Consider the following 25,999-nt stretch of genomic DNA (forward strand, 5'->3'; position numbering starts at 1 on the left):
AACATGTGGAAAGTTAAAATCCCACATTATGAGACATTATGATTTATTGGCTCACTCTATATCTCTGTATAGCTGGTTGGTATACTCATCACAGCCATTTGGCCTATAGCACACTCCTATTCTCAATTTTGTTGGACTCAACATTGCACGGTCACCCATGTCGACTGGATGCACTGCCTTAAATTTAATATACTTCGTAACTAAGAGCATCTCCCATCCTGTCTTGTCTGTCCTTCCTGTATACATTGTACTCCCTATATTCAAATTCTGCATCCCCTATATCTGAGTGATATGTCTCGGAAATCCCAGTGTCTGCATTTGACATCTCGACCAACACTTCAGATTCATCAAATTTATTTTCTTTACTATTACCATTGGTGTACATGCAAGTATATCATGTACCTGTTTTTACTCTTAGTTACCTGAACACAGCCCATGTATTTACTTGTTCCCTGATGACTCCCCACAGTCCTCGAAATCCCTAGTACCTTACTTTCCAGTCTGCTGCCCGTTCCAGTAGAAGCAGTGCAAGAATCATTTTCACCTCTGCCTGCATCTATTTTTAATCTATTAGCCTGTGTATCCTCTAAGCTAGCAGTTTTCCAATCCACCTATCACTGCCTCGATAACATCAGCAAATATTCTTGCACCCCTTCGATTTAAGTGTATCCCATCCCTGTAAAAACAGTCTCCTCTGTTAACAAGCATAGACCATGCTGGGAAAAATTCTACTCCATGAGCCTTGCACATTCTCTCCAGACTAAATTGATTGTACTCTCAACGCGTACTCCCTCCCATCGTGTCTGGGCAGAATTGCAGACACTTTCAAATTCAGTCCTAACTCTTGAATTTTTTCCAACATTGACCTGTACTTGTTAAGTAAATCTGCAGATCTCCTACTCCTAATATTATTAGTGCCAACGTGTACAACAGTATCACCTTTTGTGCCCTTAAAAGATGATATCTGCTCTGCAGTGCTATCTACTTTTGCACCTGCCATATGTGGAGTATGACCATACCCTGGTCCTATTCCACCTATTCTTCTTGGACAAGATTTCCCCTTTCCCTGACATTAGAATCATCGACATATTACACAATCTTAATTAACTAAATGATTAAGCTTAGAGAATGTAAACTTGTAAACTTTTATTAAGTGTTCTCTAAAGTTATAATCTTAGTAATTAATTGATAAGGAAATAGCTACACAGTGGTACCTTGGATTGCGAGTAACTTGGTCTGCGAGTGTTTTGCTAGACAAGCAAAAATTTTTAATAAATTTTAACTTGATAAACGAGCGAGGTCTTGCAATACGAGTACAGTCAGTCCTCGTATAACACGTGTTTACACTACACAAATTCGATCATACACGATTTATAAATAGAGGAACGATATCTTATATAACACGAACTGAATTCGCTTATGCACGATTCGTCTTTGTGTTTACAAGAAATGGCAGTCGAACGCAGAATCACCCCAACCGAACAGAACATGATAGGAATGAAGAGAAGATTCTGAAAATGTATTTATGTTTTTTATTATATCAGTGAAGGGGAAACACATTTCACCATAATAACGTAAAAACCAACACAATTCCAGCTATCAGTATAATCACAAATGCAATTAGGTCGAGTTTACTACCAGTTTATAACAGATTCCACTAGGAGGAATGCAACTGGAAATTGTTTTTATTGTTTTAGAAATGTGCTTTAGTAAAATGTGAGGTGTTAATAGTGTATCTCTGCCTTTACGGTGTTGTTTATTCAGTTGCTACACACGCGCAGCTTTGTTTATGTGTATCAAGCGTGCCTCCTCATTTTGTAATAGTGCAAGCGATGAATCTGTTTAACGACAATGCAATGTCATATTTCCGTGAAATCCTCAAAAGGAGGCAAAAGCAAGTATCATTGGATAGGTTCCTTGTTAGTCGCACAAAAAGAAAAAGTCAACAGATAGCAGTGATTCCGTTAGTGACAGTGAAAGTTGTCCTACCCAATAATTAATAAATTCGATTGCTTTATGTATATTAAATTTAAATATTAAAAATATAAAAAGGTATGTATTTTGTATTAATCATTTTTACAGTAGTGAAATTATAGTAATCTTATAATACCGTGATAAATCTGACTAAAAAATGAATAGCAAATGCTTAGAAAACGGTACTCACCTTGTATAAATCTGCAATAAATTTATTGGTAGATGGTGGCTAAATTTAGGTTGGAAGAAGCATTAAAAAGAACTAAGGCAGGGAATGGGGTGAAAATATTTTAAACAGATTTTAAAATATTTTACCCCATTCCCCTGAAATTATTTTAAACAGATTGCTGACATTTTACAAGAAAATGTATAATGCTTATTTTGGAGTTATATTTTATTATTTAAATTAATTTATTTACACTTAATATAACACACAAACAATCTTGGCATATTTGAATGTAGACAGATTGTAGGAAGTTATAAGGAAGAACTTAAATGTATAATGAATTTCAGAGATTCTCATCATTCTGAAGACCTTCTAGAACATGATGCTCAAGAAGAAGGCATTTGACTATGCCAAAGTTGAACATTTACTAGGGAGGCCACATATTTTAACAGATCTCTCAATAGTTAGTCATGTTTGCCTATAAAGCTCCTTTGATCTTTATACCTCTTGCAGCTGCAGGAGAGGGCACAAATGCACATGCTCAAAATATCGCCTGAAAAAACCAAACAAATACCTCTAAAAGGCAATTTGGACATAAGAAGACATCCACAAATTAAAATTAACACAATTACTATAAAAATAGTTACAGAACTAAAATACCTTGGAATGGTCTCTGATTCTAAATTAACTTTTTATCCCCATTTGACCTACTTGGCAAAGAAAATGAGAAATTATGCAATTATGATTGCCAGGATCAGTCGATCAGACTGGAGGCTCAAAAAAAAGACCCTGGTAATCATATACTGTGCAATGTTCCTACCTGTTATCACCTATGGAGCCGGTGCGTGGTTCACCCGCTCGGCCATAGTGAGAAATAGGAATAAATTAGAATCAATACAAAGGACAATACTTCTCACCATTACCAGAGCATGTCACACAGCGAGCACATCTGCGCTACAGTTGCTGGCCAGAGCTCTTCCACTTTACCTGGAAGTAGCCAAAAGAGGCTTGTATTATAGACTTAAAAAGGGCATACCCACAGAATTTCTGGGGATAGCCCTTGATATAGCCAGCACTTTCAATGCTGAAAGAAAAAGGATAGCCACAAAGCTCCATGAGCAAACAAAATGGGAGCAGGAAACCAGAGGTCTAGTTACCAAAAGGTTTCTGCCACAAATGACAATGGTCAGCCCAAAGCCGCCTAAGTGGTATGCCCCTGGACTTTTTACAACATTCATATTGACAAGTCACGGCTCCCTAAAGGCAAAAACTAACCTCCTTAGGGCTGACTGATGACCCAAATTGCACCTGTGGCAAGAGTGAAGACTGAGCACACATTCTATATGAATGTATAATTTATGACATCCCCAGAACACAGCTAATAGCACAGATTGGCCCCCTTCCAAGAGGAGAAGAACATCTATTCATTATAGAAGAGGAAAATTATAAAGCCTTTACAACCTTCACACAGAAAGTATTCAAAATGTGCAGAACTATCCAAAGAATGGCAATTCAGTCCTCTAGCAATTAAATAATAATCAATAGTTAAAATTGTCCATGTCTCCCACCACACCCAGATGATGACCTAATGACTGTCAGGACAGCAGTATTCTGCGCCCTGACATGACAAAACCGGATTGACTTGGGTACCCCCTAGGACTACTCTGCCATGTGTAGGAACCTGGGGCCCTACACCAAATAAGTAACCATGTGGGGGAGGGAGATGTACAGGCAGCCAGGGAAGCAGATTAGCTGAAAAATATCAGTAAGCTGGTAGCAAGGGGATACAATGTAGAATTAAAGACAGAATGAATAGGCTGGTCACTGAGTGAATTAGGAATTATGGTAAAAAGGAATAAATATCAGTTTTGGTGAAAGACAGACGGACCCAGCACAAGGGAAAGAGAGTGAATGAGTGTTATGGTGAATGGGAATGAGTAGAAGAGCAAATGTAATTGGCTGAAAAAATACGTTAATAATAACTTACTCTACTTTATATATACTAACAAACATTTACCAACAACACTGACTGCATTCTCCCCTGGCCTGCAAAAACTTGCGGCTAGGCCTGCACCACAACTGAAGGATAATAGTAAGTTGAGGTGCCCACACAGAGTGCAGTGCAGAAAGCAAGAGTCGAACAAATGAAATGAAAGCCAGAAGAATGAATGAGAGTGTAGGTGTGTGAGAAAAAGAACACAAACCATAAATGTTAAAGTTAAGTTCACACTAACCCCAGTTTTAATCTTTTATATTCTTTCTTATTTAGCTTAATTATTAAGCATCAGTATTTAAATTACATTATACACCATTGCATCCCCCCTGGTGTGTGAGAAAGAGATGAATGAGTTTTTTTGTTTTTTTTTATGAAAACCCCAAACACGAGAAGTATTAGAACCTATAGTACTTAGTACCATGCTTGGGTTGGAGGTTGAGAAGACAAAAGAATATATTTGTTGAGTGAGTGAAAAAGGGAAAAAAAAAAAAAATATATATATATATATATATATATATATATAACCTAACAGGAACAAAAAAAAAAAATTATTATAGACTATAAGAAAATAAAAAAGTATAAAAATAGAATGCAAGTAGAATGAGAATGCGGATTATGAATGAAGTAAATGTGTCTCCCCCCTCTGCCTGGTGGGTTTCTCACTGCCAGCTAACATATCCCACAGCCAGGGCGGGATGGGCAGTTTGACCTTCCTACCGGATTCCACAAGACATGGACCTGACAACCATCACTGATGAAAACATACTGTGGCTTTGCTGCCAACACGCCATTTGGCAAACTGAACTGGGTACTTTAACCCGGTTACCTTTAAAACCCCATCCCCAGGCAGGGGAGGGAGGAGACGGGATTCTATCTCCTCCCCTCCCTGCCTCCCCATACTTTGCCTGGTAGGGCTCGTCACCACTGACCTCTTTGGGGATGCTTACTCTATCATCCCCATCCTTCTACCCATTTCCTCCCCAGTCTCTAGTCTTTCACACCACTCTAACTAAATCGACTGAGTACGGCCCTAACAATGCTGCTAAATTCTAATCAGTATCAAAAAATTCAACCACTTGCTCGTAAACCTCTTTCGGCCTTTCCAAATTCTAGTGTTCACCCCCTCCTTTTTTTTTTTTTTTTTTTCCTTGCCACTGCAATCCTTGGAAAATAGGTGGCGGGACCTTCCTTTTAAATAATCTACTGGGTGCCTGACCTGCCTCCTCGTGGCAAAGTGTGGGCAACAGTGGGTCCCAATAGGGGCCCAACAGCTAAATGGTCAGAGAAACAACAGAACGTAACACTACACAGCAAACCACTCCCCACACACTTTTTAAATCTGGCGTCCGCAGAGTTCTGTGTCACTTACAAAGAATACAATGTGGAGATGGGGGACCCCCCCAGTGCCGTCAGACAACTAACACACTTTACACTTCACTGTACATATTATTGAGGATATTATGATATTGTTCTGTGCCATAAATTGCATTATTCAACATTAATGAATTTTATGGCCTAGGACCTTACAATTTTTAACAGCCCTTTCCTACAAAGCTTGATGTATTTGACAGCGTGACTGTGAAGAAATAATGCGAAAGTGATGCACTGTCCGACTCAAAGCTCTGCCTCAGTCTAGTGGAACTACTGTATGACATCATGCAAACCAATATCGTTTGCCCGATTAAGAATTGTTCTGTCAGAGGAATGGAGAAATATTTTGTAATGTGCTCAAATTCTTAAGGACAGCTGGATTTTTGGCATCATAGTTCACATTGGGCCTTCCATTTTTTGTGACATTCTCTAGGCTCAAACCCACAACCACCTTAGTTGTGGCCACACACACTGACCATAGGACCATGGCTGGTCTCAAAAAATTGTATGGCCCAATCTTAACTGAGTGCTCTTATATTAGTTACCATAACAATAAGGTCGTAAAACTTCTGAAGGCCATCCCTGACTATAAAATATATATATTTTTTTAATTGGTAGATATAGTTCTAAAAAAAACTATATACTCTATTTCAGACCAGAAGCTCTATACCTTGTCACAATCTGATCTATAAACAGTCTTTTCTCCTAGTGTTCCAATCATTTTGATAACATAATATGTAGGACAAGGTTAGGATCTGCATTTATATGTGGTTGATGTCATAAATATTGTTTGGCTGTAAAGCTTGATTACAGTCATTAACAGTTTCGGAGAATTTCGGAAATCAATTAATAAAAAGAAAAGAGAATTAATTCATATAGAATAATTGAAAATCTTTTTTTTTTTCTTGGTGTATAATTTTTCTTTTCCTAATTTGATTTCATTTAATTTATCCAGTTTAATATTATTTTAAGGTCGTTGTAATAACATGATAAATATTTTATTTCATTTCAGGTTACAGATCTGTTAACAAAACCACTTTTAACAAGGAGCCCACCTCATCCAAAGGTAATATGCAGGAGACAGTTCTCCCTAAAAATTCTTAAAGTAGCTAATTGATAATCTTTTTCCTCATAATTGATATTAACAATTGATTTCCTCATTAACAATTGATATACTCAAAAAATATGCAACTATTTGAAGGCAAGACTGAATTAGAAGTTTTGTGTGAAATATTTTCTTTTGTGCTGTGATTTATTATTAAACATATTTTTTCTTTCTGTTTTATTATTAGGTACTTACAAGAACCGTTGGTGTTAATGTTCGTATAGTACAGGTAATAAACACTTTTGTGTTTCAGTTATTAGTAAAAGTAATGATAGTAATCAGTATGCTGCTTTTTTAAACTTGAACAGAGATAAATTGATTCTTATTATTTTGAACATTGAATTTCTTAGTATTAAAATGAAGAAAATTTTCACTAACAAATGAACTAATCTTAGGATGCATTAGATATAGTAATATATAGGATATACACAGGGTGTAATAGAGGTACTCACATAGTGTTTACATATATGTTGAATTGTTGTAAGGTCAGTTATTTGTGGTATTCTTAGCATAGTGTACACAAACTCCTCTCCCGGAGTATAAAATTTATTATTTATTATAGAAAATTTATTATTTATTATAGGAAAGTGTTGGTGGGCACCACTGCAATACACATGAATAATTACATAGCATTTTCACAAAAAAACAAGCTAAATTACAGTTTGGTTGAACTATTACTGAAATTATGGAAACTGTGAGTGTCTCTACAAATCATGTTTTTTTTTGTTTATTGTTTGTAACATTTTTATACTATAAACTCCACACTTCCCTATAGAAATGGACTTTATATTATATATGGTGTAAAAATATATGTTTATATAACACTATGATAAATATCTCCTACTGCTCCATATCATTCAGATGGTTTGTGTTGAACTCTAATCTTTTATTCTGTACTGCTTTCAGTATTATAAAACTCATGTGTAAAAGCGAGTGAAATTGCTTTTACTTCCCTAATGAAAAGCTGCCCATAATATTCAGATGCATATTTGTAATGATTGTATAAAAATTTGGGCTTTCCATTACTACATAAAAAGTGTTACCCTTAAAAATACTTTTCATAAAGAACTGGAACAGAGAACACTCACCCTTCAGAATCACATATACATTCTTGAATTTGTCTTGACTCAGAAAATAGAATAATTATTTTTATCTTGTAAAAATTGCATACCTCTGAAAAGGTACTGTCAGACTATTTTATGAAATAATTCTTGTATCTGTTATCCATATTCTTTGCTCTGTTTTTCTAAGCATTTTAAGGTTCTGCTATTCAGGGATGAAATCTGTATTTGAATCTGGAAAAACTGTGCCCGCTCACCCACTATTTAAGAGTAGTTCTGTAGTTGTGATCATCCTTTTAAATAACTGTTGATATTCAAGAAACAACAGTAAATATATATAAATTATTATAATAATCAGGCATGTTGTTAATTAAAAATTACCTGATCACATTGGCAGTTTATAAATTCAAATATGATTTCACAGATAAAATGCAGGAAACAACTACTCAGTAGTATGTGCATTATTTTAAGGTTTTAAATTATAATAATACTTACTTCCAAAGTTTTAATGCTGATTTTGTAGACAATTATAGAATACAATGCCTTAACAAATATACTACTTAATTTAAAATTAAATATTCTTTTTAATGTTACAAGTATAAATTGTTTTCAAAATGAACATATAAAGATACATGGTGAGTTAACATGTCTCTTTGTGTTCAGAAAAGACCATTATACAGCCACCTTTTAAATAAAAAAAGAAATTTGTACTTGTGTTGAGAAAATCTTATTCTATAACCAAATAACATCATTGTAATTGGAAAGGTTTCCATTAATAAATAGTGTATGATGCTTATGCAGGAATGCTACTTCATTAAATACAGGCTGGTCACGATTAATTCGTCCTGCAAGGACATCGTGCAAAACGGAAATGTGTTAATTGAATATAATAATCAATAGGGAAAATTATAATTGGTCCGTGACCTTCAGAAATGTCCATAAAGAATTTTAAAAATATCTCTTATATCTTAAATGCGTCCCGCTAGCCCATTGCACAAAACAGAAATGCATTAATCGGATATAATAATCAATAGGAAAAATTATAATTGGTCTGCGACCTTCAGAAATGTCCATAAAGAATTTTAAAAATATCTTTTTAATTGTATACCATGTAAAAGATAATGAAAATAATTATAGAATTAAATGTTTATTGCATAAAATACGCAATGAAGAAACTGTTTGTTACAGCAATATTTCAACAGTGTTGGCTTTCTTTTTTTCATCAATCAATTTTCGATAACCAACAACAACCTTTGCTAGGCCTTGGCGAAATAAATATCCCAGAGAACCTCAAACCTTTTGTTTGAGGTTCTCTGCGATATGAAAGATTTCATCTAGTTCTTTTACCGTTATCTCCTTTGCAGTAACATTTTTCATTTGGCTCATTTAAAAATTATTATTATTTTATTTATTTTATTTTTTTTTTGGCATTTAAAAATTCTAATTTTTAAATGCCTAAAAAATTGCAAAAATGCAAGTCTGCACGTGGCTTTATTAGCTGGGGACAAACAATTAATGTGTCTGCTTCCAATGGTTGATGGAACACACTGAGGCGGGTAGTGGACAAATGCTTGTTTATTGCCTGTCCGACGCATTACCTTTATGCATTACCGATGGTAACCTTAGTGCACGATTCAAATATTTTTCATCTATCACATAAAAAGAGATCGCGTTAACTGGAAATTTGCATCATGTAAAGTGAAAGGTGGTATAATTTTTTCAAATAGCTGTAACTGAAAAATGCCTTAATCGAACTTGGTTATGTGAAGCCTGGCTGTACATTTATTTAGGGAGTGGCCTTAGGAAGTGTAAATCTAAATTTAAAAAAGCCAGTTATATTTTGGCCATTGCATTCAGTGGGAGGTGGAAAATATTGTATTATGGTGTTTTTTTCATATTTTGGCTTCAGTATAATAGTTAGCAAATGCTCACCAACTATCTTTGTTATATACATTGTGACATCACAAGAGAGAAATGGCAGGAATGAGTGTATCCTATACCTACTCCAGATTCTCCTGATTTTTAACAAAGTTGTCCATCTCAGTTCTATGCTAGAAACTCCAGAGGGTGTGATCCACATACACATGTGGTAGCTGAAGTATGCCACACCTTTTTGGAATGAGATATCTTTTTAGTGATATCTAATATGGAGAACATGCAGGTACACATCACCTGGAAGGCTAGCAGCAGTATATAGGAACAATCAGATAATCTTCCCAAAGACCAGCTCATACACTGGAGCAGAATTGCTGACACCTAACTGCTAGCACCATACAGCATATTTTTTGTTGGATTTTCCTTTGCCTGCATGAGAAGACTGTGATGTTTTAGATTGCATCTTTTGCATGCATGAATGCATGCAAAAATTTTGTGTGAATTGTCTATAGAAACCTGGATGCAATGATGAAGCAGCCACTTGCTGAAGACTCATTGCAGAGGATTATCACTTTTTTCAGTTGGGCCAATGATTATCTATATCATAGCATGTGCAAAAAAAATGAGCCCTCTGCATAACCATGAATCACATGCTTGAATTGGCCATCACATGTTAGTTAATAGTTCAGTATCTTCTTTATGCCTGCTGTAGTCATGGGACATAAATGGCTTGACTATTCCCCTCTCATATACTCAGTGATTCACACTACAAAAAATTTGCACCTTATTTGAGATGTCTCTAGGCAGACCTGCACAGCCTTTGAAATCTGCTTCATGCAGTAACAATTTATGTTTCAGAAAGTAAAAGCAATGGAACTGATCAGTATGACTTCAGTACAATAGATAACTAATGCCCAGTGACAAGAGGGGGGGGGAGAGAGAGAGAGAGAAGAGAGAGAGAGAGAGAGAGAGAGAGAGAGAGAGAGAGAGAGAGAGAGAGAGAGAGAGAAGATGAAATTGCAGTCTTTTCCAACCAAATGAGCTATAAACTTTGTGCTACCACAGTTCAGAAGTAGTCCTTTTGATGATCCATGTTGCTTGGCCATTAACTTAGACATATTCCATGAGAGATCGCATCCCAAAAGAATGTGTCAAATTAAGACTCACCTGTATAGTTAGATTACTATACAGGTGAGTATCACCTTTCTTGCATCACATGCCACTACTACTACTACTACTACTACATATTTTATGAGGTATGGTTATGCTCTTTGAAGTTGTTAGTCGACAAAGCAGGTTACTAAATAATACTGTCTCTGCTATCAGGTATCTAAGTGAAAACATCAGTGAATGCAGACAGATATGTGTTGCACTCATATGTACACAGAGATATTGTTAAATCTTTAAAAAGTCCTGTATGTAATGAATTTGGAAGTCGTCATTACTTTTAAATGGTATTGGGAATTTTAAACAAAATAAATAAATAAATATTCTTTATTGTACAACAAGAGAGAACATGAACAGTGCTGTTGTACACATCCTTCACAGCCAAGGAGGCCAGATGGGAGGAGGAACTGATTTCTAGTTTTGGATGAATTTTTGTGAGGAATTTCACATGGTTGCTGATTTTTGAGAGATTTTTTTAAAAATACAGGATATTACAAAAGTCCTTTGCCATTGAAAAATTTTTTTGACAGCCTTGTTAAGTAGAACTAGCGGAAGAAGGATGCAGCATTAGTAAAAACCTTGATGTTAACAGCCTTTAGTTTGTTGTGGGATGTTGTCATTAGCTAGTATGATTCAGTTATTTGTATTAATATGTGTGTTACCCTTCCATAATACAGATTATTCACTAGTAAAATAATTAGTCTGCACAGTTTGAGACAGCTCAGCTGGTATTACTGCATGCTGCTGCTAGAAGCCGCCAAGAAGCCTGTGGCAAATTCCATGAACTTGATTCTCAAAAACTAAACTTGAGTTTTTTTACTCAATTTTAAAGATACTGGAAGCTTTATATACAAATCTCACTCTGGGTATTCTGCAATATCCAATCCACAGTAAATGCAATTCATTTGGCTATCTTAAGAAGGAAGATTTAGTTATAGATATATGTAAAGAGTGCCAAAAAAGGTCTAAATAATTTTGTCCCCACAAATTCTCCATAGTTCATAAGGTACATGGCAATTACAGAAGAGTTGAATTTTGAAACTGGGTATTGTCAGTACAAATATAAAACCTGACTGTTCTTTCAGATATCTCTCTGAGTGACGAAGAGGTCTTTCATTTACATAGATCTGTTTTTATTTGAGTGGATAGACCACTGTGATGTTGAGCGGCCACACAAAGTCCCAGTTTGTCATCCCCTCAATTTCTTTTATCAAAGGATATTTTAAATCAGTTATTTATTGAATAGCTCTCAGACAGTCAACCAATCTAAAGTTACAAGGAATATATACAAACCAGCAAGGAAACACTTGGAGAGTAATTCTTAGTTCAGGTGGATACCTATAAGTATAAACATGTAAAAGATATCAAGAAATGCAATTCAAGCTTCTAATTAAATGTATTAGTATTAGCCACAGGGTGCAATAAAACCCTAGGTTTGACTTTTGCTGCACCAGCCAAAAGATATAACATAAACTACCTATTTAACTCCCTCCTCACAGAGGTGTTTATCCAGCTGATATACAGGGTGGGCCAAAAGTAGGTATACAGTACTGATCGGGTCATGTTTAGTCTCTTAGGTGCTCAAAATGTCCTCCCTCAACATTGCAACATTCTTGGAACCTGTCCCCAACACTGTGACACAGTAACACCTGGCTAACCAGAATTTGTGTGTTACTGTATGTCACGGTAATACACAAATTAACACACACCCCCATCAGTACCGTATACCTACTTTTGGCTCACCTTGTAGTTAGAGAAGGACATTGTGGTTGTTTTCCATGAAAATTAATTGTTATAATAACCACTCTTTTACCACATGAGATAATATAGTTTATTAAGCTTATAGCCTAAGCCACTATACATTTAAGGTGACGTTTCAGGCAGCTTACTGCTGCCTGTCATCAGACTATGCATTGGCTGCTGTCTGGCTCCTGCTTGCCAATGCTACCAATTAGCACAACAGGTTTTGGTAGTGTCGGCAACCAGGAGCCAGACAGCAGTCAATGTATGGTCTGATGATAGGCAGCAGTAAGTTGCCTGAAATGTCACCTTAAATGTATAGTGGTTTGGGCTATAAAATGGGCTTAATAAACTATATTATTATCTCACATGGTAAAAGAGTAGTTATTATAACAATTGACTATCCAGATGAGTTTTGTATTTCCCCACACTGCCAACCTCAGCCACCCATGGAGGCAACCTATTCCAGTAATTAACTACTTGCTGGCTAAAAGAAAACTTCCTGCAATTTACTTTAAATCTGTCTCCGTAATTTGAATTTATGGCCCCTATTCTGGAATCATTAATAACAGCAAAAATTCCACCTCGGTCATCATTCGTTTTAGCCTCTCAGAGCCTTATACACCTCATTCAAGTTCCTTCTAAGGTGCCTAGTTTCCATGCTCTGTAATCCAAATATTTAAAGACTTTCCTCGTGTAGATGCCCTTTTTCTGATCTCACCAGGTGCATAGCCTATCTTTGGACCATTTCAAGAAGGATGACACTTTTTTTTTTATGTGCAGTCTCCATACTTGTAAACAGCATGTTTGGGGTTTACATTAAAAAAAAAAAAAAAAACAGTATTCCAAACTCTGTTGTGTGAAATTGTAAATTAATTTTCTTATGGTAGCAGCATTTGTAACACCTTGTATGTATTTCTAAGTATGAAATTATGACTTGTTACATTCACAGTTGCCTTACACTTGGATAAATACAGTAAATGCATCCATCCATAATTAATAACACACATGACATGGGACTACCACCTAATCATATGAGCAGTCAAATGAACTGTGATTATTTTTGTTTATACAGGAATCTGAACTTAAGGCAGCGACATTACATAAAACTGCAGAATTAACTGGACTGACTGGAAGCTCTCCAAATTTTTCTTCAAATCCAGGTATTTTGTCCCAGGTAGGAAACTAGATTTACTGATTACTCCTTTAAAAGCCACCACTATTTTAGCTACTGACTTTTCTTTAATGAGACTTCATATATTATTTTACAGTCAAAAAAACCACAGAGGTTTGATTACCTTGGATTTGAGGCATCAACTTCAATTCACACGAGTAGGTTTGTAAATATCCACGAATATGAACTGCTTCCACTGGTATTAATTTTAATAATCCTTCTCTAGTCTAGCTGTGATCTCAGCTTTTGAGCTAATTGGTTGTATGTAAAGATATAAATATAAAGTACTGTCAAGTATATATTTTGCCCAAATCATCAAATTGATCTGTTAATTTCTTATTTCTCTCCTTGTTGTTTCCCACAATCCTAATATCGTTATATCAAAATATACATTTGTTTTCAAACTTCTGAACATAATTTTAAATGTGACACTCCATTTTAAGGATACCTCAAAATTATGAAGACATGAAAGAGGGCTGTTCAATCCACTCATGCAGCCTTTCACTTCTTTGACTTGGCTTTAGCCTTTCTGTAGCTACCTGATTGAGATATTATGTATGTTCTCATACAGGCATGATTTACATATTACATGTGTGCTTTTTAATCCTTTTTCTGTTCATTTGTTTATTTTTGTTGATAAAAATTTGGTTAATTATCTAGTTTTTTCCTATCAAAATCGATAAAAGGTAATATTTAATGTACAATCATTATTTTATATATTATTATATGTGTTTGTTTCTTCTGAGAAAAATATGAGCTGGACCAGATTAGCTACCCCTTGTTGTTTTGCTACTTCTGGAAGAAGTAGAAGCACAGACCATGCTATGTATTGTAAACTATGACTTCAGCATGGTGACCACACGTCTATAACTAGTATGTTGAAAATATGAAAGCTCACTTTTAAAGACCACTGAAATATCACATTTTTTTGTTGATAGATAAAACCAAATTGAAGATTTATCATCATGATTGAGATGAATAGAGAATGGATATAGAATCAGAATTTACAATTAAGAAAGCAAGAAAAAATATAAAGTGGTAAATCTCTCTCTCTCTCTCTGCTGTGGGCTTTAAGCCATTCCAAAATAGAGACATTTTTATAATAAATGATAAAGGTAACAAGCTCAACAATTGTTAGTCATTTCAGAGTTAAATAGAGGATAACGGTTCATTTTCATTTGACCTATCACTCAGGATTCTTTATTTAATAAGCACTATATAAAACTTGCATTTCATGTGCTTTTGCATGATGATTAGTTGATGTCATCCTAAAAGGTTTTAATTCATTATAGATCTCTGTTGGATAAAAGGAAATTATTTTATGCTCATCCTATAAATCAAAGAAATGCTGTTCATTGGGACAAAGGTCACAAGAATGTCAAAGAGGCTGAGAAATAAAAAAATGAAAATTAGTATTTTTTTTTTTTTTATGTGAACCCCAAACACGAGAGGTATTAGAACCTATAGTACTTAGTACCGTGCTTGGGTTGGAGGTATTTGTTGAAGATATTTGTTGACATTGGACTTGAACTTCTGTAGATTGTAATTTTCAGGAAATACGTATGAAGGAAGGTTGTTCCAGAAAACAGCAGTTGAATGAATAAATGAGGAAGATGAAAAGTTGGTTCTGTGGGTTTGAAGTTGGACAGTAAATGGATGTTGGCTGGTGGCGGCACGTGTTCGGACTGTTTTTAAAGAGAGAGTGGGAATTATAGAAGCCAATTCAGAAGAACAGTACCCATGGAAGTATCTGTAGAAGAGGCATGCAACAGAAACAGTACGTCTGTGAGAAAGCGAGTGGAGAGACTCTGTTAGAGATGAATCATTAATTAACCTAACTGCCCTCTTCTGAATGGAATCAAGAAGCCTGAGAGAGGTTTTGGGGGCACCACCCCAGATGTGGGAACAATATTCCATGGCAGGGCGGATTTGCGAGTTATACAGAGTGAGCAGCTGTTTGGAAGAAAAGTAACGCCGAGAGCGAAAGAGAAAACCATGTTTTTTAGATGCAGAGGAAGCAATATTTGTAATGTGCTTGTGCCAAGAGAGATTAGAAGTCAGGGTAATCCCCAAAAGAGATATATCATTTTGCCTAGAAATCGGAGTGTCACTAAAGATAAGCATAGGAGCAGAAGAATGCTTTTTGCGAGATATAAGACAAGACTGAGTTTTAGAAGGGTTGAAATCAACTAAGTTGTCTTTGCCCCACTGGAGAATTACCTGAAGATCGGCATTTAAGGAATTGGTAGCAGAGTTTCGAGAAGTTGAAGCTGATTGAGCAGGACAAGGTTTCTCAAAATGGAAAGTGGAATGCAATGTGCTATCATCAGCAAAACTATGGATAGGATTTCCAGTCAATGGAAGAAGGTCATTAATATACTAGAGGAAAAGAGTGGGGGAAAGAATTGAACCTTGGGGGACACCGGCATTAGTGGAGAAGTTAGAAGACAGAGAGCCATCTACCATCACCCTCAGTGAGCGATCAGAGAGAAAACTGGATAACCAATTACTAAAAACAGTTGGCAAACCATAAGATGGAAGCTTGTTTAGAAGACCTTTATGCCAAACACGATCAGAAGCCTTTGAGATGTCAAAAGCAACTACTTGTGTTTCACCGAACCTTTCCATTGAATTAGTCCATAAATGGGTAACGTTTATGGACTAGTTCAATGGAAAGTAGTATTCTTTTATCTCTAGAGTTTGAAATATTGGCTTAGTACTTTATATTGCTACAACATTGAAATATTCACAGATTGTTTTTAAAGAACAGAACAGCTTATTATTTCCAAAATAGCATTTTCAGTTAAATCTGTAAATGAAAGTTAAAGTTATTGACTTCTTTGAAATAATCTAAGGATTATATCAAAGAAATCAATACTAAAATATCTTAAAGTATATAACATCGCACATAAAATGAACCTTATGCCACATAGCCATCTGATTTGTTTATCATTGACATGAATTGTATAAAATTTATTGCTTATTGGGCATCAAAGCAGTTTAAAAATAGTGCTGGTATTGTAAGCTGAGTTCTCTTTTCAGTAAAAATCTGCAGCCTGATTCTTGATATATTTGTGCTAAAATGAGAGACTGGAAACAAGATAGTCCAACTATATGACATGAAAGTTGGCTAAGCCCACCTATTGCACTTTACAAAATGTTATCAAAAATCTGAAGATATTTTGTTATAGTATATTGGAAATCTTCATGGCAATAAACACCTCAAAAATGTTAAGGAGACTGAGAAAGACAAAAAATATGCTTTTATTTCTATATTTTAAAGGATAAAACCTTTATCCTTTAAATGTGACACTTTGAACCAGGAAATCAGTATGTATAGGGGTGGGTATTAAAGTTTTTCCATACTCTTGGCTGCAAGAGTAGCTCATGGTGTCTTATCAATGATATACAGGAAGTTTTCTAGCAGGGATAAGGAGGTGATTATTCCCTTGTATAAGGCAATGGTCAGGCCACACCTTGAGTACTGTATACAGGTCTGGAGGCCTCATTTCAAGAAGGATATAGAGCTGCTGGAACGAGTACAGAGAAGGGCAACAAGATTAGTGAATGGAACAAAAGGTTGCTCTTACGAAGAAAGGCTTAAGTTTTTGCAAATTACAGTGTCTGGAGACTAGGCACCGGCGAGATGATCTGATAGAGGTGTATAAAGCCTTGAATGGTTTGAGCATGCTCAATGCTGATGGGATTCTGCCTCTTGCTCAGAATAATCACCTGGGGGAGCATAAATTCAAATTGAGGAAAGACAGATGTAGGATAGATGTGCGGAAATTTGCCTTTAGCCAGTGGGTAGTTGGTTGGTGGAACAGACTTCCATCCCTTGTTGTGGAGATGGAAGTCTGTCCAGCTGAGCCTTAAATAAATTTAAGGCTCAGCTGGACAGGTATTTTGAACAAACAGAGGGTGAAGCGGAAGTTTTTTTTTTTTTTATCTGATGCTGCATAAGCTTGCTTTTTTTGCATCATATGCCTATGCTAATGCTCTGAGGCACTGTTGACCTAAGAAATGCATTTAAATTTAAAAGTAGATGATTTTGATGTTTCAGAAGGTGCAGAAGAGACTTACAGTGGGATTTTTTTTTTTTTTTTTTTTTTCAAAACTTGCCATTGAAGAGATAGAGAAAGGTGGCATTCCAGTTTTGGAGCAGTAGCTGTTCAAAGTGATGTCAGTCAGTAGCAACCTGCTGTAAGAAAAGGATAGAGTTTTTGACAATGGAGCACAGTATATCAGCTGTGAGGTTCATCATGTATGGTGTTGCTTTTCAAGTTTTACATGGGTACAGATGTCAGCCTTTTAGATATGATCCTCCCAAAATCCCACTGCCAAAAGTCACAGGTTGTTATTTGGGGTGGGAATAAGTCCATGAAATGCAAAAGTTCAAATTCTTATAAGCATGTATTTGAAACATATTTTAAACTTTGGTGGAGTGATAAAAATAAGATACAGAACTAAGAATCACAAGATAAGTTCACATGTAGTTGCTTATTTATATTATATGAAAGAAGTGAATATTTTGCATTAAGAAATAAAAAAGGAAATGGATGTCTTTGTTGGATAAAAGAGCTTGCAAAGACAGCTTACATATTCTCTCTGCTCAAGACCAATGAATGACACAAGATTCTTGAAGAATTTGCATTTGGCAGTGGTTGGAGGGGGGGGGGGAACCCAATGTTGGCAAAATATTTTGTTCCTTTAAGAAATAATTAAGTTACCATTCAGTTTGTTATCTCTCTCTCTTTTTGTTGTCTCATAGCTGCAGGTTCTGTTTCTTAGCTGCTTTACTATTCTCACTTGTGTTTTGTTTCTTGTTTACTAGGCTGTAGGAAAAAAATGCATTTTGGATAAAAGAAATTTATCACTGCCAGTACCAATGAAAACACCAGTTTCTAGCCACAGTCTCTCTTCAGTCAGTACTTCAACTCCTGTAAGTATGCAACCCCCCTCTCTCTCGCTCCCTCTCGCTCTCTCTCTCTCTCTCTCTCTCTCTCTCTCTCTCTCTCTCTCTCTCTCTCTCTCTCTCTCTCTCTCGCTTGCTAACACATATTGAGTCACATGTATACATGCCCATTTAATTGGAGAGAGCAGCCTTTCAGTGTTGAACATGCCAGTTGTAAAGGTAACTCTATTTGTTGCAAAAAAATTAAAAACAACACTTAATTCTAATAATTTTATTAACATGTAATCATTGAAAAAAGTGTTCTATCGGATGAACAGTGCCATTATAAAAAAAAACAATCATATTTTATCACTGCACACGTTTTTTTTTTGTTGTTGTTGTTTTTTGCCTTAGTTTTGGAATTCTAATTAATGTGTTATTTACTGTATTTATCATATTAAAAATGCAACTGTTACAAACAAAATTGAAATTAAGAGGGACTCATTTAGCATTATCAAGGATCTTATATTGGTAGAATGAACACATTAAAATAAAAAAAAATTACATTTTTTATTTATTAAGCACATTATGCTTAATAAATTAGAACTTGTATAACTTTAGGCAAGAGATGTCAGAAGCAAATTTATTTTTGCCATATTCAATTGTTCCAAACGCTTTCTTTAATAATTACATTATGTGTGACTTGTAAAATTTATTTTATTATTTTTCACTAGGATAAACAAAAAACTTTAGAAAAAGCTCCAGCTCCTGTTCCTATGCAGCTTATTGCTAACACTGCAGCAGGACAAACTACTATATCTCCAGCTCCTACACCCAAACAAATACGAACTGTACCCAACATTATTAGTAGAGCATCGGTAAACAAAAGTTTGAATACTGTTCCAGTGACATCATCTATTGTATTGCTTACAACTACTAATCCAGTTACAACGTCTTCTTCAATTAGTGTAATAGATCTCACAAAAGAAGATGCAGATCCTGTAGCAACGTCATCATCAGTGGTTATATCATCAACCACACTAACTGGTAAGTATTGAAGACATGAGATTCTGATTTGCAGAATCCAGATATTGTATCTGGGCAAACAGTAATGAGAGAATTAGATAATAAATATCTCTGAATTATTTCAGTGCCTTTGTATTCTAATGGGCGAAATATTGGAATCTCAATTTTCCTTAATTTTAACTCTAAAAAGTATTTTCATGTGTTACTTTCACTTTAATACTAAAGAATTGCTGAATACAATTTAATGCTACAGTAATAACCATTTATTTGACAGGCATTATGTTATAAAATCTGTTTCCATTTCTTGGTTGAATGTAACCAAGAAACAGACACAGGTTTTATAAAATAATACTTGTTGAATAAATTTGATTATCATGATGTAAATTTTTGTTCAGTTTTTTTTTTTTTTTTTCTCTAAACTGAATTTTAATTAAAAATTTAGTTCAAAGAGTTTAATTTATTCAGATACATGCATTATAAGATTGTTATTATTGTCTTACAGCATTTTGTCAACAACACTTATTTATATATTTATCGTAGAAAGTTTTTTAGAGAGGTTGTTGGTTTGCTGAACTTCTACTTCAAATAGAGGACCAGGCAATAAGTTCTTTACAGATATTCATAAATGATATAGTTTATAATCATACTTTGTTCAGATTTAATAAATCTTCAGTATAGTCCCCATGCTTGTCAATAACAGTTTTCTGAAGTTGGGCAAGGTGGATTAAACACTATACACTCCTTTCATGGTGAGCATTTGCATAGTGTTGTTCATAGCTATATTACTGTCATTTAAAGTGGGGAATCTCCCCCAAGGGCTCCTTCAACTTTGAAAATAATTACAATATGGGGGGATTGAGATCTGTACTGTAGTTAGGGTGGAGTAAAATGTCGCAGTTCTATTCTTGCATTAACTTATTCACTGTACAGGCCTTGTTACAGATCCATTGTCATGCTTTTTTTTTTTTTTTTTTTTTTTTTTTTGTAGTTGTTGGCGCATCGGCTTCTGTGGCCATAGTGCACCTCCCAAGGTTTTTGCAGTACTTTGATCCATGCCCAAGGCAGGATTCGAACCCACGACCTTTGGGTTGCCAGGCAGGCACTTTACCTACCTGGCTAGCCCGGTCAGCTCGCATTGTCATGCAAAATCAGTGGGCCCACTTTAACAGGTATCTGGTTGATGCTGCTTTTATAGTGCCAGGCCTCAAAAAATTTCCTCAGAAATGGAACCTGCTATTCTTTATTGACTATCTGATCTTGTTGGACTCATTGAAAGCAGAAAATACCTAAGGGAGTGTGAGTAACATTGGCAATTTGTTTCACTTTTCTTGGCTCCCATCGAATTTTTCTTGGGTTTGGATGATGGATTGATTGCAATCCAGTGCATTGTTATTTTAATTAAGATTCAACTTGAATTCATTTATCAAATATTTGAAAAAAAACTGCTAGGCCTCTGAAATTAAGATTGAATTCTGTGACTCATTTGCTTTAGCTGCAACAACTGACCAGATCACACATTACTGTTTCATATTTTTGAAATTTCTTATTTGTAAAGCATGTCTTCATAATTACTATGCATAAAGATAAAAGTTATACCAAAGTTGTGAATATATAACAAACTGAGAATTAATAACACTTCAGTTACCATATATTGTCTTTTTGTAGTAATGAATTCAGAGTTTGTTTTACATATATTTTCTGCAAAACAGTACTAGTATAAAGAGATTTTAATCTAGAATTGCAGAGCCTTATTAAATATATCTTTAATTTTTTTAAAGATTTTATAACATCTTTAAATTTTTAACAAGATAACTGTTGGTACCAATCATTTCCTTTTCATAACTGCATCCTTATCAGTTTATTTCACATGTATTTTTTAAAGTGGTATTTAGAAATTTTCTTCTAGAATAGTAGAGTTAATTTTAGATTTTACCTTAGGAGGAACAGTTGTTGCGCCTGTATCATCTTCATCAATACCACGTGCAACTGTGGCTATTTCTGGTGCACCTACTACTGGTTTGATGTCATTACCAATTATGCATACTCCACTGCCTTCAGTGGTTCAACTCATACCTTCTGGAACTACTATAAATCAAACAATGAATACTGGTGGAACTGTTAGAATGACTAGGCCACCTGTTCTCTCTCAGCCTATTGCTCAAGCTCCCCGTCTCACTTATCTTGTTCCTCAGCCTCCTGCTTCATTAACCATGATGCCAAGATTAGATGCCCCAGCTAATCAAATTACAACAGTACCCTCTGGACCTAGGCAGCAATTACCTACAATTTTAGTCCGTATGAATCCTCCCGCTCCAGCAGCAACAGCTCCTCCTCCTCCTCCTCCTCCTCCTCAGCCATCAACACCTATTGTCACTCCAACTATTAGTCTTTCGTCACAATGTAAGTCATAATTCTTTGGTTCTCCAATTGATGTTCTTTTTCTGATATTGTTAAAATCTACTGATGTATATGCTATACTTGCAAAAGTATTTGAATGCCAATATTTTTAATAAAAATGGATGTTAATTTCAAAAATTAATAATATATGTTCTAATCATGATTTAATGACAGACAGCTGTGATTATTTAAGAATACTCATTTGACTTTATTTATGGTAGCAGGTAGCTAATATTTTTCTCTGCTCCTCTAAAGCACTTTCCAGATGCACAGTTGAAGGCATATTGACACTACTCTTATCCAGTGTCTCATTTCATCCTACCATCAACTAAATATTGAGAGGCAATGGGCTTGCTGAAAAATAATAGTTCAGTAAATTAATATCTGATATGTTATCAGATGTTACAAAATATTGGAAAAATATAGGAACAGCACTACATTGGCCAAATAATTATAAGTGACCTATACACCCACCGATGAGCCAAAACATTATGACCACCTACTTAATATGATGTTGGTCCTCCAAGTGCAGGCTAAACAGCTTGTCCCCAGCGAGCCATGGATGCTACAAGATTTCTAAATGTGTCTTGTGGTATCTGGTACCAACACATAACCAGCAGATCCTTTAACTCCTGTAAGGTCCATGGTTGAGATGCCGCAGATCGGAGTTGCTGTTCCAACACAAACCACAGATGCTTGGTGGGATTGATGTCTGGGGAACTTGGAGGCCAGAGCAATACCTGGAAGTCTTCCTCATGTTCCACGAACCAGTCTCGAACAATCTAGGCAGTGTGGCATGGCGCATTATCCTGTTGAAAGACGGCACCGCCAGAGGTGGTGGTGGTTGTTGTTATTTGGTTTTTAGGAGCATTAGCAACTAAGGCCATATTGCTCCGGGAATATGCAGTGGTCATTCCCTGACCTTTCCGCATCCTCCGTATTTGGTGGTCACGGGCTCGAACCCTGGTCTAATCAAGAAGCATGTGCTATGCACTGTTGCTCCTGGTCAGCAATGATATTTAGGTAGGCAGTAGACATCAGCATGCCCAGCACTTGGATGATTGGCCCCAGTGTATCCCAGCACCACATCGCCCAAAGCGTGACACTACCACCACCGGCTTGTTTTCATCCCACGGTGCATCCAGGCACCATCACTTCCCCAGGTAAATGATGCACATGTACCCAGCCATCCACATGGTGCAACAAGAAATGTGATTCATCAGACCAGACAACCTTCTTCCAATCACTCACGGTCCAGTTTCAATGCTCGCTTGCCCATTGTAGGCGCTGTCGCTGGTGAACCGTGGTTAGCATGGGCACTCGGAGAGGCCTGCAGCTATGCAATCCCATTTTCAGCATGGTTCGATGTACTGTGTGTTGTGACACATTACTCCCGTCACCAGCATTCCAATTACTGGCTAGTTGCACCACAGTCGCCCTTCTGTTGCCACGTACCATCTGGAAGAGCCTTCGCTCACCTCGAGCATTGATGAGCCATGGTCGTCCAACACCTCGCCGGAGGTTCGTGGGTTTCCCTCCTTGGACCACTTTCAGTTTCGGTAGGTGCTAACGACAGCTGACCGTGAGCACCCCACCAGCCATGCCATTTCGGATATGCTCTGACCCAGTCGAATGACTTGAAGCTGGGCAGGTGGAGGTGGCACATTGGCTTAATGTATCATGCGATGTCGTCTCAGCTGACCGAGGTAGCCTGAGGGTTACGTCAACCAGAACAGACTGCTATCTGACTCTAAAAGCAAGATGGAACCCTATGATGTTCTGTCATCAACTGTCTCTTGAAGTTGCTGCAGCCACAGGTGAAAACATTTCCAACTGGACTGTGTTAAGAAGGCTTAATTCAAGTGCACTGTATGCAAGGAAGCCAGTGGTCTGTATCCCATTAACCCCAAACCACCACAGAACTTGTTGAAACTGGTGCCACAAACATGTGACTTGGAGCCCTGACAAATGGGGTACAGTTCTGTTCTCTGACAAGTCCCATTTTAGCCTGCTAACAGATTCTAGATGTTATTTCATCTGGAGACAATGAGAATGTATTACCATCCCTCCAACATCAGAGAAAAGGGCACTTACAGTGGAGGTGGAGTTCTTGTGTGGGATGGAATAATGATCAATGGTCACACTCCTCTTCATGTTTTTGATAGGGGCAAAATAACTGCACAGAGGTACTGAGAGCAGATCCTTACCACTGCACATAGATCTCAAGTGGAGGTGGAACATCTTGAAACTAAAGATATCCAATGGCCAATATGGTCACCAGACTTAATCTGATTGAACATGCGTGGGATGCCCTTGAGCCAACAGTCAACTCCTCAGTCACTTGGTGAGCTGAGGTCTGCACTGGTGGAAGAATGGGATTTGTTGTCGCAGAATCTTATAGATGCCCTTATATCGAGCATGGTTCATCACTGTCAAGCCTGTTTAGCTGTGCTGCTGTCATGTGACCATATTTTCGAGTATCTTGTATCGACTTCTGTAATGAGACCTTTTTGGTAATTCTTACACAACCTATAAATGTTCCTTATACTTGTCCAAAGTTTCTCATTGTCTCCTTATTTCATCATTATTCTATGGTACACCATCATACCAAATTTTGTCCCAATTCATCACAAGATGCACGAGTTACGCCACATTTTCTGTGTTCTGTTAATGTTGCCAAACAGTGTATTTGAATAGCCCAGTGTGTAATTTTAATTTATTGACCATCACAGAAATTATTGTTCAGAATAGTGAAATTTTTACTCTCTCCTTACAGCACTATGTGATAACCAAACAAGCAGTATGAAGTCAGTTCAAGTATCTCAGTCAACTTCTAGTTCAGTAAATCCAAATGCGATGGTATTATCATGTGTCACAAATAAGGTATGCTTTTTCTATAATAGTTTCTGTATAAAATTAATTTTTTCAGATTACTTTTGATTTATATTAGTACGTTCTGCTTGCTGCATTTTACTTTTTGCATATATTTCTTTTTTTCAATAACTCAGATATCAGAAATATTTTATGGAATGTAGACTTCTTGTCAAGGAAATTTCATAAATATAGTTGGCAATTCTGCTGTTTATAAGTGAAATCAGCATCAAATTTTCTATGTGGTCACATGTTGTGTGTTTCGTTTTCGACACTTATCATGGTAAAGCAGGAAATAAGGCATCCTGAATTGATAAATAGTATATGTTGTTCAGTAACAGGCGAAAAATGCATAAATGAAATGCATTTAATTTGAGAAATTTATATTTTTAATGTTTCAAAAAAAAATAAATAAATAAAAATCTGCATGCATATTCATGAATGATATTTATTGAAATAAAATAAAATGTTACTAGATGTAATTATTATATGATAATGAAGAGACCTCTGTGGCAGCCTATTTAGCATACTGCATTACTGTCTGCCAGTCATATAGAGAGGTCTGAATTCAATTGGAGGAGTTTCTAAGGTCCTCTTAGAAACTGGCCATTCTTAGGGGGAAGGTGTAGGGTTCTCCCTATAAGTTATTCCAGTTTTATTATCCACATAGCATGCAAATCTGCATGTGAACACACTTCTACAGCCATAGCACACTTGGGGGCTGTTAATAACAAAATCAATATTTATAATATGATAATGAGGAGGGAGTTTTGAAATTTAGAAAACAAATGCATTGCATTGTGTGAATCCTACTAGTTATCCCACATACATACTATTTACATAGTTAAAAAAAAAAGACCCCACAGTTTTATCTCTTTTTGTTATTGTTTTTTCTATTCAGTTTATTTTTCTTTGATTTTTATTTTTATTAATGCTCTTTCATATTACCATAAATGGAAAGCCAAGACGCTACATCACATTCTTGACAATGCAGTTTAATGGCTCTGACACTTTGCTAAATATTCCTTGTTTTCTTAGTTCTCTTCCCCCCCCCCAATTTTCTATATATATTTTTACCTGGTTTGAATCCTGTAAGTGTTGAAGGAAATTGTGTGTGTGTGTGTGTGTGTGTGTGTGTGTGTGTGTGTGTGTGTGTGTGTGTGTGTGTGTGTGTGTGTGTGT

General features: G+C 36.1%; 1 protein-coding gene across 3 annotated transcripts in view; it reads left to right on the plus strand.

Moving 5' to 3' along the window:
- Positions 1 to 25,999, plus strand: part of LOC150075376 (uncharacterized) — a 146,465-nt gene that overhangs the window by 98,420 nt on the left and 22,046 nt on the right. The window contains exons 6-12 of one of the 3 annotated variants that reach the window (XM_090389300.1): positions 6,520 to 6,573; positions 6,800 to 6,841; positions 13,531 to 13,632; positions 18,464 to 18,571; positions 19,258 to 19,570; positions 21,488 to 21,949; positions 24,723 to 24,829. In XM_090389300.1, coding sequence (XP_090245426.1) covers positions 6,520 to 6,573; positions 6,800 to 6,841; positions 13,531 to 13,632; positions 18,464 to 18,571; positions 19,258 to 19,570; positions 21,488 to 21,949; positions 24,723 to 24,829 — 1,188 coding nt within the window. The remainder of the gene's footprint in view (positions 1 to 6,519; positions 6,574 to 6,799; positions 6,842 to 13,530; positions 13,633 to 18,463; positions 18,572 to 19,257; positions 19,571 to 21,487; positions 21,950 to 24,722; positions 24,830 to 25,999) is intronic. The other 2 variants (XM_090389301.1, XM_090389302.1) reach the window with 2 other exon arrangements.

This window comes from Mastigoproctus giganteus, chromosome 14 (assembly GCF_048544385.1).
Source record: "Mastigoproctus giganteus isolate SK-2022 chromosome 14, ASM4854438v1, whole genome shotgun sequence".
Lineage (NCBI taxonomy): Eukaryota > Metazoa > Arthropoda > Arachnida > Uropygi > Thelyphonidae > Mastigoproctus > Mastigoproctus giganteus.